The following is a 14964-nucleotide window of genomic DNA, read 5'->3' as shown; positions in this document are numbered from 1 at the left end:
CATGGGTCCAAAATCATATCATTGGTCAGTACTCCCATTGTGATTAACATATCCAAATTTCAGCTTCCTAGGTCATCCCCCCTTCTTTTAAGGAGGAAAAAACCGAAAATAGGGGTAAATGAGAGGTTTTCCACCTTAATTCCGCCTTAAATGGGGTGGGAATGACTTAGGAAGCTGAAATTTGGAAATGTTGATCACAAAGGGAGTACTGACCAATGATATGATTTTGGGCCATTTTCATTCATTTGGGACCATATTATGGGAGTTGGATGGCTCATTTGATAGGTATTTGAGGAATGAGGAGAGATTATATAATCAGTGCTCATTTTACTCAAAAGTAATTTTTTGACAAAAAACGGATTTTGGGGGCCTTTGTTCCACTGTGGGGGGATTAGCTCTAGGGGTAGGGGCGGAGGCTTTTAGTATGTTGTTCAGTGTTCACTACACCATCCCAGACAATATTCGCAAAAAAAACCTTTGATCCCAATTATGTCCGGGTTCACCCATTTTTCCCCGCTATTTGACTGGGCTACGTAGGCTACTACACAACACAGTAAAGCGATATTTTCATTCATACCTACTTACTTTGAAACAAAGAAAAAGATTGATTTTGATTCTGAATTCTGAGTGTGGAGTATCTATACAGGGTGTTAAATAAATCGTGGGCAATAATTTCACAATAGATGCAACTCGAGTAGACGAACAAAAAACGTTTTATGATAAGTTGCCTATCTTGTAAAATGAAGGCGCTACGTGCTCCGCAAAACTGGAAATTTACCAATTTTGAAAAATTCATCAAAAATAAGAAAATGTTTGAATCATTTAAGTGATGCCCCTAACCTATAGTACTCGAGTGGGCGAACAAAACAAGTTATTATGACCAATTGCCTATCTTCAAAATTGAAGGGGCAAACCTGATTCAAAATTTCCAAATTTCGAGTGCCCCAAATTTGAATTTTGAAATTGTGCTTGCCCCTTCAATTTTGAAGATAGGCAATTGGTCATAATAAATTTTTTTGTTCGTCATCCACTCGAGCACTATGGGTAAGGGGCATCATTTGAATGATTTATATCACTTTAGAATGATTCAAACATCTTCTAATTTTTGATGAATTTTTCAAAATTGGTGAATTTTAGTTCAAAAATGGAGTAATTTCTTCAATACGCAGAAGGCTAAGAAAATGTTTGAATCATTCAAAGGATGCCCTTAACCCATAGTACTCGAGTAGACGAACAAAAAAATTTATTATGACCAATTGCCTATCTTCAAAATTGAAGGGGCAAGCACAATTTCAAAATTCAAATTTGGGGCACTCGAAATTTGGAAATTTTGAATCAGGTTTGCCCCTTCAATTTTGAAGATAGGCAATTGGTCATAATAACTTTTTTTGTTCGCCCACTCGAGCCTCGAGTACTATAGGTTAGGGGCATCACTTAAATGATTCAAACATTTTCTTATTTTTGATGAATTTTTCAAAATTGGTAAATTTCCAGTTTTGCGGAGCACGTAGCGCCTTCATTTTACAAGATAGGCAACTTATCATAATAACGTTTTTTGTTCGTCTACTCGAGTTGCATCTATTGTGAAATTATTCTCCCGATTTATTTAACACCCTGTATTTTGTGCTTCACTTCTGAGTTCTGAACTTCTGATGGAGACTGAAGTGGAGTCGATGATTTTGTTTTGTCGGTTATTGAGAATTTTATTTCAGGATCGAGACAGTGGAGAGTGGAGAGTTCTGCGTTGTGGAATTACAACACTGTGGTCTTCGATTTTCGCCTTTTGCTAAGTTATCAATAATTTTCCTTATCTCAGTTAGTGTTAGTCATCGTCATCCGGTTTGATTATTGGTTACATTACAGACAGATTACATATAATTCATTCTGTTTCTGATTTCATTCAATTGGAAGCAGAAGATTGTCCCAGTGTTTTTCAAAAATATTACACATTTCATCTAGGAAACCTGGACAAAGACGTAGGTAAGTAATTAAACCATTCGTACTCGTATTTAATTATCGAATTACAACTTGTAAACAGTCTCGTGAATATATTTGAGACGAATTTTTGTATGTTTATCTAGTGATTACTTACCCTGTTGATTTCAAAGGAAGGGGAAAGTTTCAGAAGTCGTAATTCAGATATCGAATGCAACATATTTTATTACTCGTTGCTGTAGTCGTCGTATCTCGTATTATCAACAGTTGAATAAGGTAAGTTGGACCCAGAACACACTTGCATTGTTTATATATTTCGTGTTGTTTTTGGCACCTTTAAAACAGATGCTATTTGCTTTATTTCAGTATTCATCGAAATGGCCCCAACGGTACGCATTCCTAATTTAAAAGAAATCGCATCTGCTCGCATAGCCGTTGCTTTATGGAACCACTTAGATATTCCGGAAATCTTATGGATAGACAATAAAAACGATTATGAAACTCCATTGATCGACGACGTATTGGAATTAGTGAAGCAGTTGCCACTTTTTGATAGTGTAGAAACACTTGTCAAGACGCACGTCCAGAAAGTAAAAACAGAATTAGAATCTTGGGTTTTTCACATTTCCCGTTACATTCTCCATCCTAAAGGCACAAAGAACGAATTGTATTGTGATATCGATAAGATAATTTGGTACTCCGATTGCACCATAAACTATAAAACAACGGCTAGAAATTTGCTAAATTCGCTCAGATTAAGCGAACTTGAGAAATACCACATTTTATGTTGGTATTGTTTTATAGACGAAATTCATCGTTTATCGCCGTTGTTATTTACAGAAAGGGTCGTTGATCATACCGACTTTGATTCAGACGCGTTGATTTATTATTGGAATTGTTACTTCAGAAACAAATTGGACAAGATTCCTGTCGAAGAAGGTTTATCTCTGGATGTTTTCATGTTTCGAGATGAGTATCTCACATGGCCTGCAAGAGAGTATTTCTTCGATCAGTTAAATGAGGAAGAACAAGTTGAGAATTTCATTTGGTTGCTTGATAATAACGGTAACATGTACATGTACCAGAAACAATTATTGATGAAATTGAACGAGAATCAATTACTGCGAGTGTATAAAGATCGGGCTGTCAGAATAATTGACCACTTCGTGTATACTGATGATCATTTTCAAGAAATTCTTCCAACGTGGTACGATGTTCGAGATTTAATCACCGCAGATCAGTTTGCTTCCATACTTAAGAAGTTGCTAGGTACACTCATGCAAGGTGGCGTTCCTGGTAGTATTTTAATAGAAATTTGGACCAGCGCTAGAAATGATTTCAGATCTCACGTTCTAAATAATCTACCAATCGTAATTTTTGAGAAAACACTCGACTGGTGGAAAAGAACTAAAGACGAGAGCTTTCTAACCACGTTGCTCCAAGTTGCGAATGCAAATCTCAAACGAGAAATCAGATCGGGACCATTTTTCAACCAATTTTGTAAAGATATGGTCTTACGGTTACAATTAAAGGAGCTGGAATGTTTGTTTCGTGTATGGTCTTTGAGTGGTGATGACTTGAATCAGTTTAAACGAGATTTCACGAATACCGAATTTTTTGTGGATACTTGCGAAACAATATTCAAATTAGGTACATCTCCGTTCGATTCAGATGATGAAAAAAATTATATAGCAGAATTGGAACACTTGTGGAACATATGGTTTACCGATGTCGAAGAAGTAACCAGATTCAAGCGAGACTTTACCCGAAATTCATTGTTTCTGGATCGTTGTGAATCATTGTGCCATGGAGATTTTTCGACTTTAGAATCCGTTTTGAACTTATGCCTTCTAGATGATGAAGAATTTGAAAGAAACTTAGCCAAAAGTAAATACTTATTTGAATACTGCGAAGAACTGGTAATTAGTGGACGTTTAAAAACTCTCCAACAATTGTTGAAAATATGTTTTCGCAATGTCGATGCTCTAACTGAACTTCAAAACAAATTCGTGAAGAAAACATTTTTTGAGACGAAATGTAGAAAATTGATCAAACACGAGAAGATAGACGTTTTGAAGAGCTTGTTCAAATGTTGCCTTTCAAATACCGAAGAAGCGACGAGATTTAAGCAAGGTCTTGTAAGCGAGTGGGTTCCTATGTATTATTTTGATCAGTATCCTTTTACACCTCAAATACTGACACAGTTGTTGAATTTATGCCTTCCTAAATCTCCCGAATCGGTTCAATTCATGCGTGACTTGGTGTACGATTCATACTACGTGAAAAAAAATTACTTGCAGTGGTCTAGGTACGAGAAACCAAAAACGATGAGTGATTGGCTTATGGCGCTTTTTATGTCACAATCTAACCTTGTAGCAGAATTCAAAAAACACGCGTGGATGTCATCCGAAGGTGTAATGCGGGCTGCGGATTTTTTTCCATATGAAAAAAGCGATAAATTGAATGAAATAATTGCAGATGTTTTTCCTGATACGGAATCCGCTAACGAATTTAGAAGAAAGATCATGTTTTCGTCTGAGATGACTTATAAACTGAAACGATTGATACTCATCGATGATACTAAGTCATTGAATGAAGCAAAAGAACTCATCGAAGGATTTCTCACATCAAACGAAGATCAACGAACATTGAAGAAGCATTTAATCGATAATCTGCGACTAAAAAACACCGAATTGTTTTACAAATACGGCGACTCAGGTTGGCAATCTTTGGTGCAATGGTGTTTAGAAGACGAAGAAGCGGTACGAGCGTTCAAATGGGAATTACCAATCGATGAATTTTTTGAAAATAAATTGAAGGAATGTACTTTTCAAACGTACGACGAACATCATCGAGTATCTCGTTGTACTTTGAAGAAGGGTTTTGTGTTCGATTCATTGGATCAGATTTTGAATTGGTATTTTGAATCACCGACGAAAGTGAAAGAGTACAAGGTACGAAAAATCAACGATTACGAGAATATCAAAACGATCAACACCCTGTTGAAAAAGAATTGCCATTCGTCTTATATGGTGAAATTGATGGACTGGTTTTTTGAAAACGATCATGTGGAAATGGCGAAATTCAAAAAGAAGCACGAAGGAGAACAGTTTGTCAATTTGATTAGAATTCGTCGCCAAAGTTATTTTAAAAAATAAATTTACCTAGGTTGTGATCGATGATTTTACGAATTTTATCATTCGTGTATCTGGCTGGAGAGTTGGCGTGATTTCTCATTTTGATTTAGATTACTGGTGTTAATACCTATTTGTATTTTGGTAAATCGTGTGTTTTTTAATGAACTATCGATCAATAAGTTTTAACGTTAAAAATTGATGTTATTTTCGTTTTATTTCATGACTTTGTTGAATTTATCTACCTACTTGTAAGTTTAATTTTTTACTCATTGTGTCTAATTTGTGCTGTTTTTTTGAATACAAATTTATTCGTTTTGTACTTGAATTGATTTTATGCTTTGTGCAGTTTTTTGGAATACCTACTTGTTTTTGAGCCTTCGAACACGTCAAGCAGACTTTTCTACGTGAAATGCTTTTCTCATGAATTTGAGGGCGCAAATAATTAAAATTTGAATTCCACGACGTGTTAAAAAAATACAAATTGTTTTCTACCTCTTAGATTTCAAGTTCATTACTTCGCAAGAAAGGCTTTTTTATTATTACTTGGATTGAATTTCATTTACTCTCATATTTTTTTCATGCATTTTCCGAATGAAAGAAAAGTTCTATAGAATATAAATAGGTAGGTCACTTGGTGCTGTTGTTCGTTTGTTTTTTAAATTATAATAATGTGTATTTTCAAGAATTTTTTAATGACATTGAAACGATTAGCAACGATTTATTTCTGTACACAATACAAGCCGATGAACTACCTACCTCGTTAATGACCGTTCAGAAAATTAGTTATGAAAAATTTAAATAGTTCAGTTAGCCGTTGTTAGTGCTTCCTGCAACAACTAAAAATACTCGAAATGTTGAGATATATGGTAAGTACATATTTTTTGAGCTTTTTTTTACTCACTCAGCAATTTTTTTCAACCCCCTTTATAGTTTATTTCATCTCTTTCAGTTAATTGTTGCACTTAACCTCAGCTTACTCGTTTTAACTCGTGGTAATGATTATTACGAAGACGATTCTTCGGAAGATTCAGAAAACATTAAGATAACCGATGTCTTGAAAATGATCGTATTACCTCCAACTAACGAAATGAAAAATATCCTAAATTCTGGAAATAATAACACAAAATCAAGCGATTCGTCTAGACTGGATTTTATTCTGCAAGCAATCGAGTACTGGAGGAAACAGAACATGGATGAAAAAATCGAAGAAAATTTGGGTAACGATAACAACGCTACCAAATTCACGTTCAATTTTAGAGATGATTTTTTCGATGATAATGAATCGGCTTATTCCCATTTGTCGAAGAAAACGCAAGGTGAGCATGATGGTATTGATGGTGGATCAAATCATGGGCAAATTTATCCTAGAAAGAGAAGAAGTAAGATTCTTCAAGCTGTACCATTGCCTTATGCTTATAAAAAGAATTTGTAATGAAGTGACTAGACTTGGATTGATTTTTCAAGATTTTGCTAACAAAAATTATAAATAGCTTTGGATTTTGTTTGAGATAGGTAAACAGCTGGCATCTTGGATGTTAATTTTTCTTTTGTATTTGTAGAAAGGATAATAATTATTGTTTTGAATTGAGTTTACAATATTTAATGCATACATCGTATCGATTTATTTAAAATACGTAAGCTGTACCTACTTTTTTTTTTTTTTTTTTTTTTTTTACTGAACCTTGGTGTGTTTGTGCTCTGTACCGCGGTGTAAATATTTTTCATTTTAAATTTGTCTATATTCTGAGCCAAGTATCAATATTATTATGAATTTTGAGCAGAACTCGATGTCAATTTCGCGAATTAATTCTGTCGGTTTTCGATAAACGCTACGAAAATAAAAGATGGAAGAAAAAACACTGCTGCTCCTGCAACGGAAGAATAGGCAACCCAAATGGATTATGAAATTTAAAAGGTCATCTACCTTACTTACAATTGAATTTAGGTAGTTCGTAACTTCCTCTTTAAAAAAGATTCATTTTATTTATGGATTACTTATTGCATCTATAAAATGTTACATTCAACCTGAAGTAAAGACTGTGTTTAGTACTTTTTGTGTTCTTTTTTTTGGAGTGATATTTTTTTTTTACATTGTGAAATTTTTTAGAAGTGGGCAATTATCTACTTGAAAATTTATAGTTTAGAAATAGCCCACATGATACAAGGAGCAGAAAAATACCTATCGAGAAATTTGAAAAACATAGCATTTTTTTTCTTTTTTTAGAAATAATGCAACCTCAATTTTAAAATCGTCATAAGAAACCCACCCCCGATTTGAACGAAACAAAACTACCCAAATGACTAATACGAAAAAGCATGTTCAATCTTCCTGACCAAAATTTTAAAAGTTCAAGTTCAATTTTAAATTTTTGACAAAGGGTACCCCCCGATAAGATAGGCAAAATGCCCTTAACCTCAGATTTCGATGAAACTCGCAGGGTATGTTTAGTACCCCCAAAAAATAATTTTGGGCCCATAGCCCGCTCCCCACCCCACCCCCCTCAGCCAGGGGGGTCAAAAACCGCGTTTTTCAGGGGAAAAATTCTGTATCAGCGCGTAATTAAGATAAATTGATTCTGTAAACGAATATAGTTAGAGGATACATGGGCGTACCTCCCTGAATTTTTTCAGAATTTTTCATCACACGGGGAGAGAAGGGGGGACAAAAGAAAACTTTAAATCGACATTACTCCGGAACGAAAAAACATACCAAAACGATTTTTTCGTCAAATATGTATCTTTAGGTCTACTTTCTATAGAAGTCATCACCCGGCCATTTGGAGTGGTGGGTCAAGCTCAAAAGCTCAAAAAACTCTCAAAAAACCACGTTTTTTGCGTTTTTCTCCAAAAATATGGACAAATGGCGGAAATCTAAGAGAACCAAGTTGTTCAGCGTGAAATTTTACCTCAGAATTGTGTAATTGAAAATTCATTTACACCGCATGATCGTAAAACTACATGCGCAGAAGTATTTGTGCTTACATCAAGATAGCTGAAAGGGTATTCCTGGGTAAAATAGGTGAAATGTCCCTGTCCTCGGATTTCTGAAATTTTGATGAAACATAGTTGGGTACCATTGAAAAAAATGTCGGAGGCAAAAAATCCCCCCCCCCACCTCCCCTTGCTCATAATAGCGAAAAAAGGGCCTTTTTCGGGGAGAAAAAATCCATGCTTCAACGAGTTTTGACAAAAAAATCTGTATTCACTCAAAATATATGGAGGAGACAGTATAATAAAAGTACCTACATAGGTATTTGAGATTCTGCGCTAATCCATGCTATTGCCATCAAAATCCAAGGCCACTTTTGGGGTTCTACTGAGAAAATTGAAAAGTAAATCTTTTTTTTTTTGGAGAGGGGGTATTAGTAGTTGGTGTTTTGAAAATATTTTCTTCGCAAAAGTTTCGCTATAATGACGAAAAAATATTGAAAGATAATATATTTCTGAAACTGAGGAAATATTTTGGAACGCAGTGATGACAATATTTTAGGTTTCAAAAAATTGATAAAGATTGGCAAAAATTCCTAAATTTTTGTTGATTTTTCAAAATTGACAAAAACAATTTAAAATAATAGCATAGAATGGACGCAGAATCTAAGATATATTCATTTAGGACTAGGTCGATCGTCATTTTTCTCAAAACAAATTGGGTACAGGGGCTAGAGTGAAAAAACCGTGTTTTTTCGAAAATACTCCCACTTTAAGGGCACATGTTTTCCCTTTAGGGGCACTTCTGGAGCCAGAATTTTTCTGTACAACTTTCAACTCAAAATGACAGTTTTTGCTAAAATTGGTAAAAATCCAGTTTTTTTTCTTTTTTTGGTGATTTACCCAATCTACTACATAGTACGTAGGTAGGTAATACCTATGTTTTCAATGTACTTGGTAACTCACATAAAAATTTAATCATCGACACAGGCCCGTAGCCAGCATAAGGGCAGCCAGGGCGCCGCCCTGGCTGGCAAAACGCTGTGCCCTGGCTAGACGAATCCGCAAATTTCTCCTCTTTAAAACAAATTTTGAAATCATTTTTCCATTTTTCGCAATTTTGAATTCAAAATAATTGCATAGCTTATTCAAAGTGTCTAACAAGTCCTACTGGTCCTACTCAAGTCCTACTTTTTCTCAAAAGTTCTTTTAGTCCTAGGAACTTAAGTCCTATTTTTCAACAATTTTATCCAAAAGTCCAACTTTTTTCAAATTTCCAATTTTTCCCATTTTTCCAGAATTCTGAACAAATTTTGTAAAAAAGGGCTCATTTGTCGACTTTTTTAGATTTTGAATTACACATTTTGAGAGCTTTTGCCCTAGCTTCGCTCATGCTATTTGCATCTTCTTTTCTCGCATAGAAAACTTGGGTATTTTCTTCAAATTCAAGAAATGTTCAAAGTTTTAATCAGAAAAATAAACTCCTCTCTCCATAAAGAAACTTTTTATTTTTACTTCTCAAAACATGATTGAATTTTTGAAAGCTGTTGGCCCTAAAGTAATTTTAAAAAATTTTATTAAATAAAAATTAATAAATTTATCTATTAAATTTACCTCAAATAAATATAATATTATATAAAATTTTTAGGGTCTTTTTGTCTTTTTAAATTAATTTAGCTTTTGGCCTCGCTTCATTTAGGATTGTTCGCTTTTCGTTTTCAAGTTTGAAATTTTTTTTAAATAATTCATTCGGATTTTTAAAAGTTTTAAAACAAAAATAATAAACTTCTTCATATGTACATGGTATTATATCATACAAGAAAACATTGTCTTCATACCCTTCATAATACTAATTAATTTTCGGGATCCGCCCTCGCTTCGCTTGGGTCGTTTGCTTTTCTTTTTTAGATTTTAAATTTTCCAAAAAAATCACCATTAAATTTTAAAATTTTGAAGCAAAATAATAAACTTTTTATAAGTAACTCTCATCACACAAAAAACGTTGTTTTATACCTCTCGAAATATTGATTTTCGAGAGCTTTTGCCCTCGCTTCGCTCGGGCCCATTTGCTTTTCTTTTTCAATTTTTAATTTTTCTAAAAAAAAATCATCATTTGAATACCATTGTTTTTATGCCTCACGAAATACTGATTTCCAAGAGCTATGAATGCTTGAATTATTAACCAAATACAAAATTTGCGACACCCCCCCAAATAATTTATAAATTTTGGTAAATTTGCATGCCCTGGTTACAATTCCATCTGCCCTGACTGAAAAAAATCCTGGCTACGGGCCTGCATCGACACCAAAAAGAAACCTTTCTGATAGTTTTGAGTTAGATACCATGTACTTGAAAAGTAGGCTACTTGTAATTCAAGAAAAACTTGATTAAGAAGTTGCATGGCGTAAATAGCGCTATAATGAAGCATTTTTCACAAAAACTCTAATTTTTGGGCAACCCCTCTCTCCAATGTGGTCGTTGGGAGGGTCCAACTGCAAATCAAACTTCATATTCATGTTCAGCGAGTTCGGTTCATATGATAATGATACCCATATTGTCTGTCTACTTTCGCCCTAAAATTTGGAGAGGGGGTGCCTATGGCCAAAAAATTGGAGTTTAAGGGTATACTCTGCGGAGGGCATTCTAATTTGACAACCGGTCGAAATATGAAACCGATTTGTTCGTTATTTTCATCATTCGTTCGTAAGACTGCATGTAATCGATTGAACGAATTTAGTCGTGCTTATGTCCCGCGACCCGCTCCCATCTAAACTTCAGACGGGGATTTCTCCGTGAATTTTCAAAATTCTTCCAATTTTTTTTCACCAATACTGATTCATCTATGAAATCGAGGGTTTGTAGCCATATTTTCTAATTTTGCTCTTACAACAGGGATGTGAACGTCTAAAGTACCTCCATCCAATTCCCTATTATAGCCATCAAATGTCCTAAATCAAAAATATCTCGACATACCCTCGCTTTTGAAAGCAAACCCTAGAAAAATCCGTTCTATAGTTTTGGCACAATCCCCGCCCAAAGTTGACCATTTTTCATCAAAAAATTAGAATAGCCTTAAAGAAGTTAGTTGGTTTTCTTATTGTTTTTGGAGGCCAGCATCCAAAATTATGGATCGCTTTTTTTGGTGGTGCTGTGACAAAAAAACACAATTTTGAGTGTTTTTTGAGTTTTTGAAGATGGCCTACCTGGAGGGAAAATTTGAAAAAAAAATACCGATTATAGTGCTCATGCAGATACATTTTTGAAAAAAAAATTTCATGTACTTAAATTAGGTTCGGAGATACGGCAGTTTCAAATTTTCTTTTGTCAATATATCTCCCCTGGGGGGCTCACAATTTTTGAAGAAAATTCAAGTTGCTAGAATCATATCTTAGTATTTTGAGTGAATACAGATTTTTTTGTCAAAACTCGTTGAAGCATGGATTTTTTTCTCCCCGAAAAAGGCCCTTTTTTCGCTATTATGAGCAAGGGGAGGTGGGGGGGGGATTTTTTGCCTCCGACATTTTTTTCAATGGTACCCAACTATGTTTCATCAAAATTTCAGAAATCCGAGGACAGGGACATTTCACCTATTTTACCCAGGAATACCCTTTCAGCTATCTTGATGTAAGCACAAATACTTCTGCGCATGTAGTTTTACGATCATGCGGTGTAAATGAATTTTCAATTACACAATTCTGAGGTAAAATTTCACGCTGAACAACTTGGTTCTCTTAGATTTCCGCCATTTGTCCATATTTTTGGAGAAAAACGCAAAAAACGTGGTTTTTTGAGAGTTTTTTGAGCTTTTGAGCTTGACCCACCACTCCAAATGGCCGGGTGATGACTTCTATAGAAAGTAGACCTAAAGATACATATTTGACGAAAAAATCGTTTTGGTATGTTTTTTCGTTCCGGAGTAATGTCGATTTAAAGTTTTCTTTTGTCCCCCCTTCTCTCCCCGTGTGATGAAAAATTCTGAAAAAATTCAGGGAGGTACGCCCATGTATCCTCTAACTATATTCGTTTACAGAATCAATTTATCTTAATTACGCGCTGATACAGAATTTTTCCCCTGAAAAACGCGGTTTTTGACCCCCCTGGCTGAGGGGGGTGGGGTGGGGAGCGGGCTATGGGCCCAAAATTATTTTTTGGGGGTACTAAACATACCCTGCGAGTTTCATCGAAATCTGAGGTTAAGGGCATTTTGCCTATCTTATCGGGGGGTACCCTTTCAAAAAATTAAAAAAAAGTATTTTTGTGGTGTTTTTGTTTTTGCAACTTTTTCATGGTTGTTTTTCTAAACCGAATGAACCAGTATGGATAATTAATTCATTGCAACTTCCCTCTTTCCTCACCTCAGAAACTACCACAGTTTACGCCATTCTGATGCCTCCATGGCTTCAGCAAATTTTCAGTTTTTTTTTCAGAAATTTAATAGTTACTCCTCTGGAAGGGTAAGGATTGAACTTTGGTACCTATAACTTTGACTGGTGCTTATTGAACAGTGAACACCCTCTCAACAGATTTGAAAGATTAGTGGATTGGATAATTCCAGGTAAGTATACCAGTTTGAAAGTAATATTCGGGGAGCCCGCTTAAGGATCTATTGACCCCCCCCCCGTCGATCCTCCGGGACAACTTTTTTCTTAAAGGGAGAGTCCTAAGGAACATTTCTAGCCCTTGTACTCAAAAAAAAGAGTGGCCCTACTAACAAAATGGCGGCCATTTTGATTGACAGCTGAGCCGAAATCACAGATTTTGCGTTCCAGCATAGGGCTTGCACAAAATTTTCCAACCCGTACAAGGGTAGATCGAAAGATCAGGCAAAAATTTATCATCTGTCAAAATTTCAAGTGCTAAAGTGAGTTTTTCGATTTTTGGTGAATTTTTAAAAATCAAATGTAGGCCAAAAATGAGGGAAAAATCAAAATTTTACCAAATTGACCAAGAAAGCTGAAATTTGGGATATACCCTATTTTCGACATGGAAAATCGATTGGAAACTGTTTCAAACCGTTTTGAGCAGTTCTGGAGCCTCCAGCACATTACTGGAACTCAAAATTCCTACAAAATTTCATCAAAATGGATTTATAAAGCTGAAATTTATTCTGCTAACTAATTTCAATGCGCTACGAAGTCAACTGCAAGGGGGATTTCAAGTCGTTTTGGAGCCTCCAGCAATTTTTTGAAAATTACTGGAGCCTCCAGCAGATTTTTGAAATTTTAAATTTCCCCAAAATTTCATCAAACGGAGATAGAAAGCTGATATTTACTCTACACTCCAACTTTAACACCCTCTGAAGACGACTTCAGTTGGGTTCAAGTCATTTTGGAGCCTCCAGCGACTTTTTGAAAATTACTGGAGTCTCCAGTAGATTTTTGAAACTTGAAATTCCCGCAACATTATACGAAATGGAGTTGGCAAGCTGAAATTTACTTTGCAAACTAATTTCAATACGATACGAAGTCGACTACATGGGGGGTTTCAAATGCTCTTAAATAATTTTGAAGCTTCCAGCTACTTTTTGGAAACTTAAATTTTCCAGAAAACACCATACGACCTCTCAAAAAGTCGCTGGAGGCTCCAAAACGACTTGAAATCCACCAGCAGACGACTTCGTAAATTGAAATGTGTTTGCAGAATCAATTTTGACTTTCCATCTCCGTTTGATGAAATTTTTAGGAAATTTAAAGTTTCAAAAATCTACTGGAGGCTCCAGTAATTTTCAAAAAATTGCTGGAGGCTCCACAACGACTTGATACCCCCCTGCAGTTGACTTCGTAGATTATTAAAATTAGTTCGCAGAGTAAATTTCGGCTATCCAACTCCATTTGATGAAATTTTGTGGGAATTTCGAGTTCAAAAATCTGCTGGAGGCTCAAGAACTGCTCAAAACGGTTTGAAACAGTTTCCAATCGATTTGCAATGTCGGCTTTCTTGGTCAATTTGGTAAAATTTTGATTTGCAAAAATTCACCAAAGATCGAAAAACGCACTTTAGCACTTGAAAATTTGACAAGTGATAAATTTTTGCCTGATCTTTCGATCTACCCTTGTACGGTTTGGAAAATTTTGTGCAAGCCCTATGCTGGAACGCAAAATCTGCGATTTCGGCTGACCTGTCAATCAAAATGGCCGCCATTTTGTAAGTAGGGCCACTTTTTTTTTGAGTACAGAGGCTAGAAATATACCTTGGGACTCTCCCTTTAAGAAAAAAGTTGTCCCGGAGATTCGTCGAGGGGGGAGGGGGGTGCAATAGATCCTTAAGCGGGCACCCCCACCATAAATTTTTATGCAATCTAAAAATTCTAAATTTTTTTTTTAGGTTAATCAAAACTTTAAAAAAAACGTTCTTCGTTGACTCATTGAGATATCATTTAATGAGTGCACATGACCACCCGACTCAGAAATAATCACAATTGAACCATTTTGGAGTCTTCGGCGAGTATCAATTTTCCCCAGAAATTTAAAATTACAATTTTGGGTTGGGTTTATTGGGCACCCTCTCCACTATTTCAAGCGGTCACTACGAAATTCCAAGACGTCTAGATCAAAAGTAAATTCTCAACCAATAATTTTAAAATCCCTGAAAAGATGAAAAAAAATGAATTTCAAAAAAATAATACCGCGAGTTTTTAATTTTTATTTTTTTACCAAGATACTGCTCGATTAAAAAACAACTCGTCGGATGCTGGTATTTAATTTTTACTGGAAACTAGGTAGGCATAAATTGTTTGAAAAGTCACTTTTGGAGTACGTAGTATTCCTAAAATTTTCCAAAAACCCCTTAAAACTGTCAATAGATAGGGTGCCCAATAAGTATCATACCAAAGTTATAGAATGCCAAATTTTAATTTTGATCCCTCCAGAAGTCCAGAGCAAAACTTGAAAATTCTGGAGAAAAACTGAAAATTTGCTGGAGACTTCAGAATACCCTGAAATTGGTAGTTATTAAAGAGCGAGGA

The 14964-nt window shown here is 35.2% G+C and overlaps 1 protein-coding gene and 1 long non-coding RNA gene across 2 annotated transcripts; both read left to right on the top strand.

The window, feature by feature from the left end:
- Nucleotides 1-1631: 1631 nt before the first annotated feature.
- LOC135835159 (uncharacterized) lies at nucleotides 1632-5226 on the top strand. Its single transcript, XM_065349301.1, has 3 exons — nucleotides 1632-1980; nucleotides 2082-2211; nucleotides 2302-5226. Exon 3 carries the CDS (start codon nucleotides 2313-2315, stop codon nucleotides 5091-5093), a length of 2781 nt encoding a protein of 926 aa, XP_065205373.1. The 5' UTR covers nucleotides 1632-1980; nucleotides 2082-2211; nucleotides 2302-2312; the 3' UTR covers nucleotides 5094-5226.
- Nucleotides 5227-5818: 592 nt separating this feature from the next.
- On the top strand, nucleotides 5819-7121 carry LOC135833676 (uncharacterized). Its single transcript, XR_010556510.1, has 2 exons — nucleotides 5819-5938; nucleotides 6022-7121. It is a non-coding gene; the product is annotated as an uncharacterized LOC135833676 (long non-coding RNA).
- The last annotated feature ends 7843 nt before the right edge of the window (nucleotides 7122-14964 follow it).

Source organism: Planococcus citri, chromosome 2 (assembly GCF_950023065.1).
Source record: "Planococcus citri chromosome 2, ihPlaCitr1.1, whole genome shotgun sequence".
Taxonomy (NCBI): domain Eukaryota; kingdom Metazoa; phylum Arthropoda; class Insecta; order Hemiptera; family Pseudococcidae; genus Planococcus; species Planococcus citri.
This window is presented reverse-complemented; position numbering and strand designations above follow the sequence as displayed.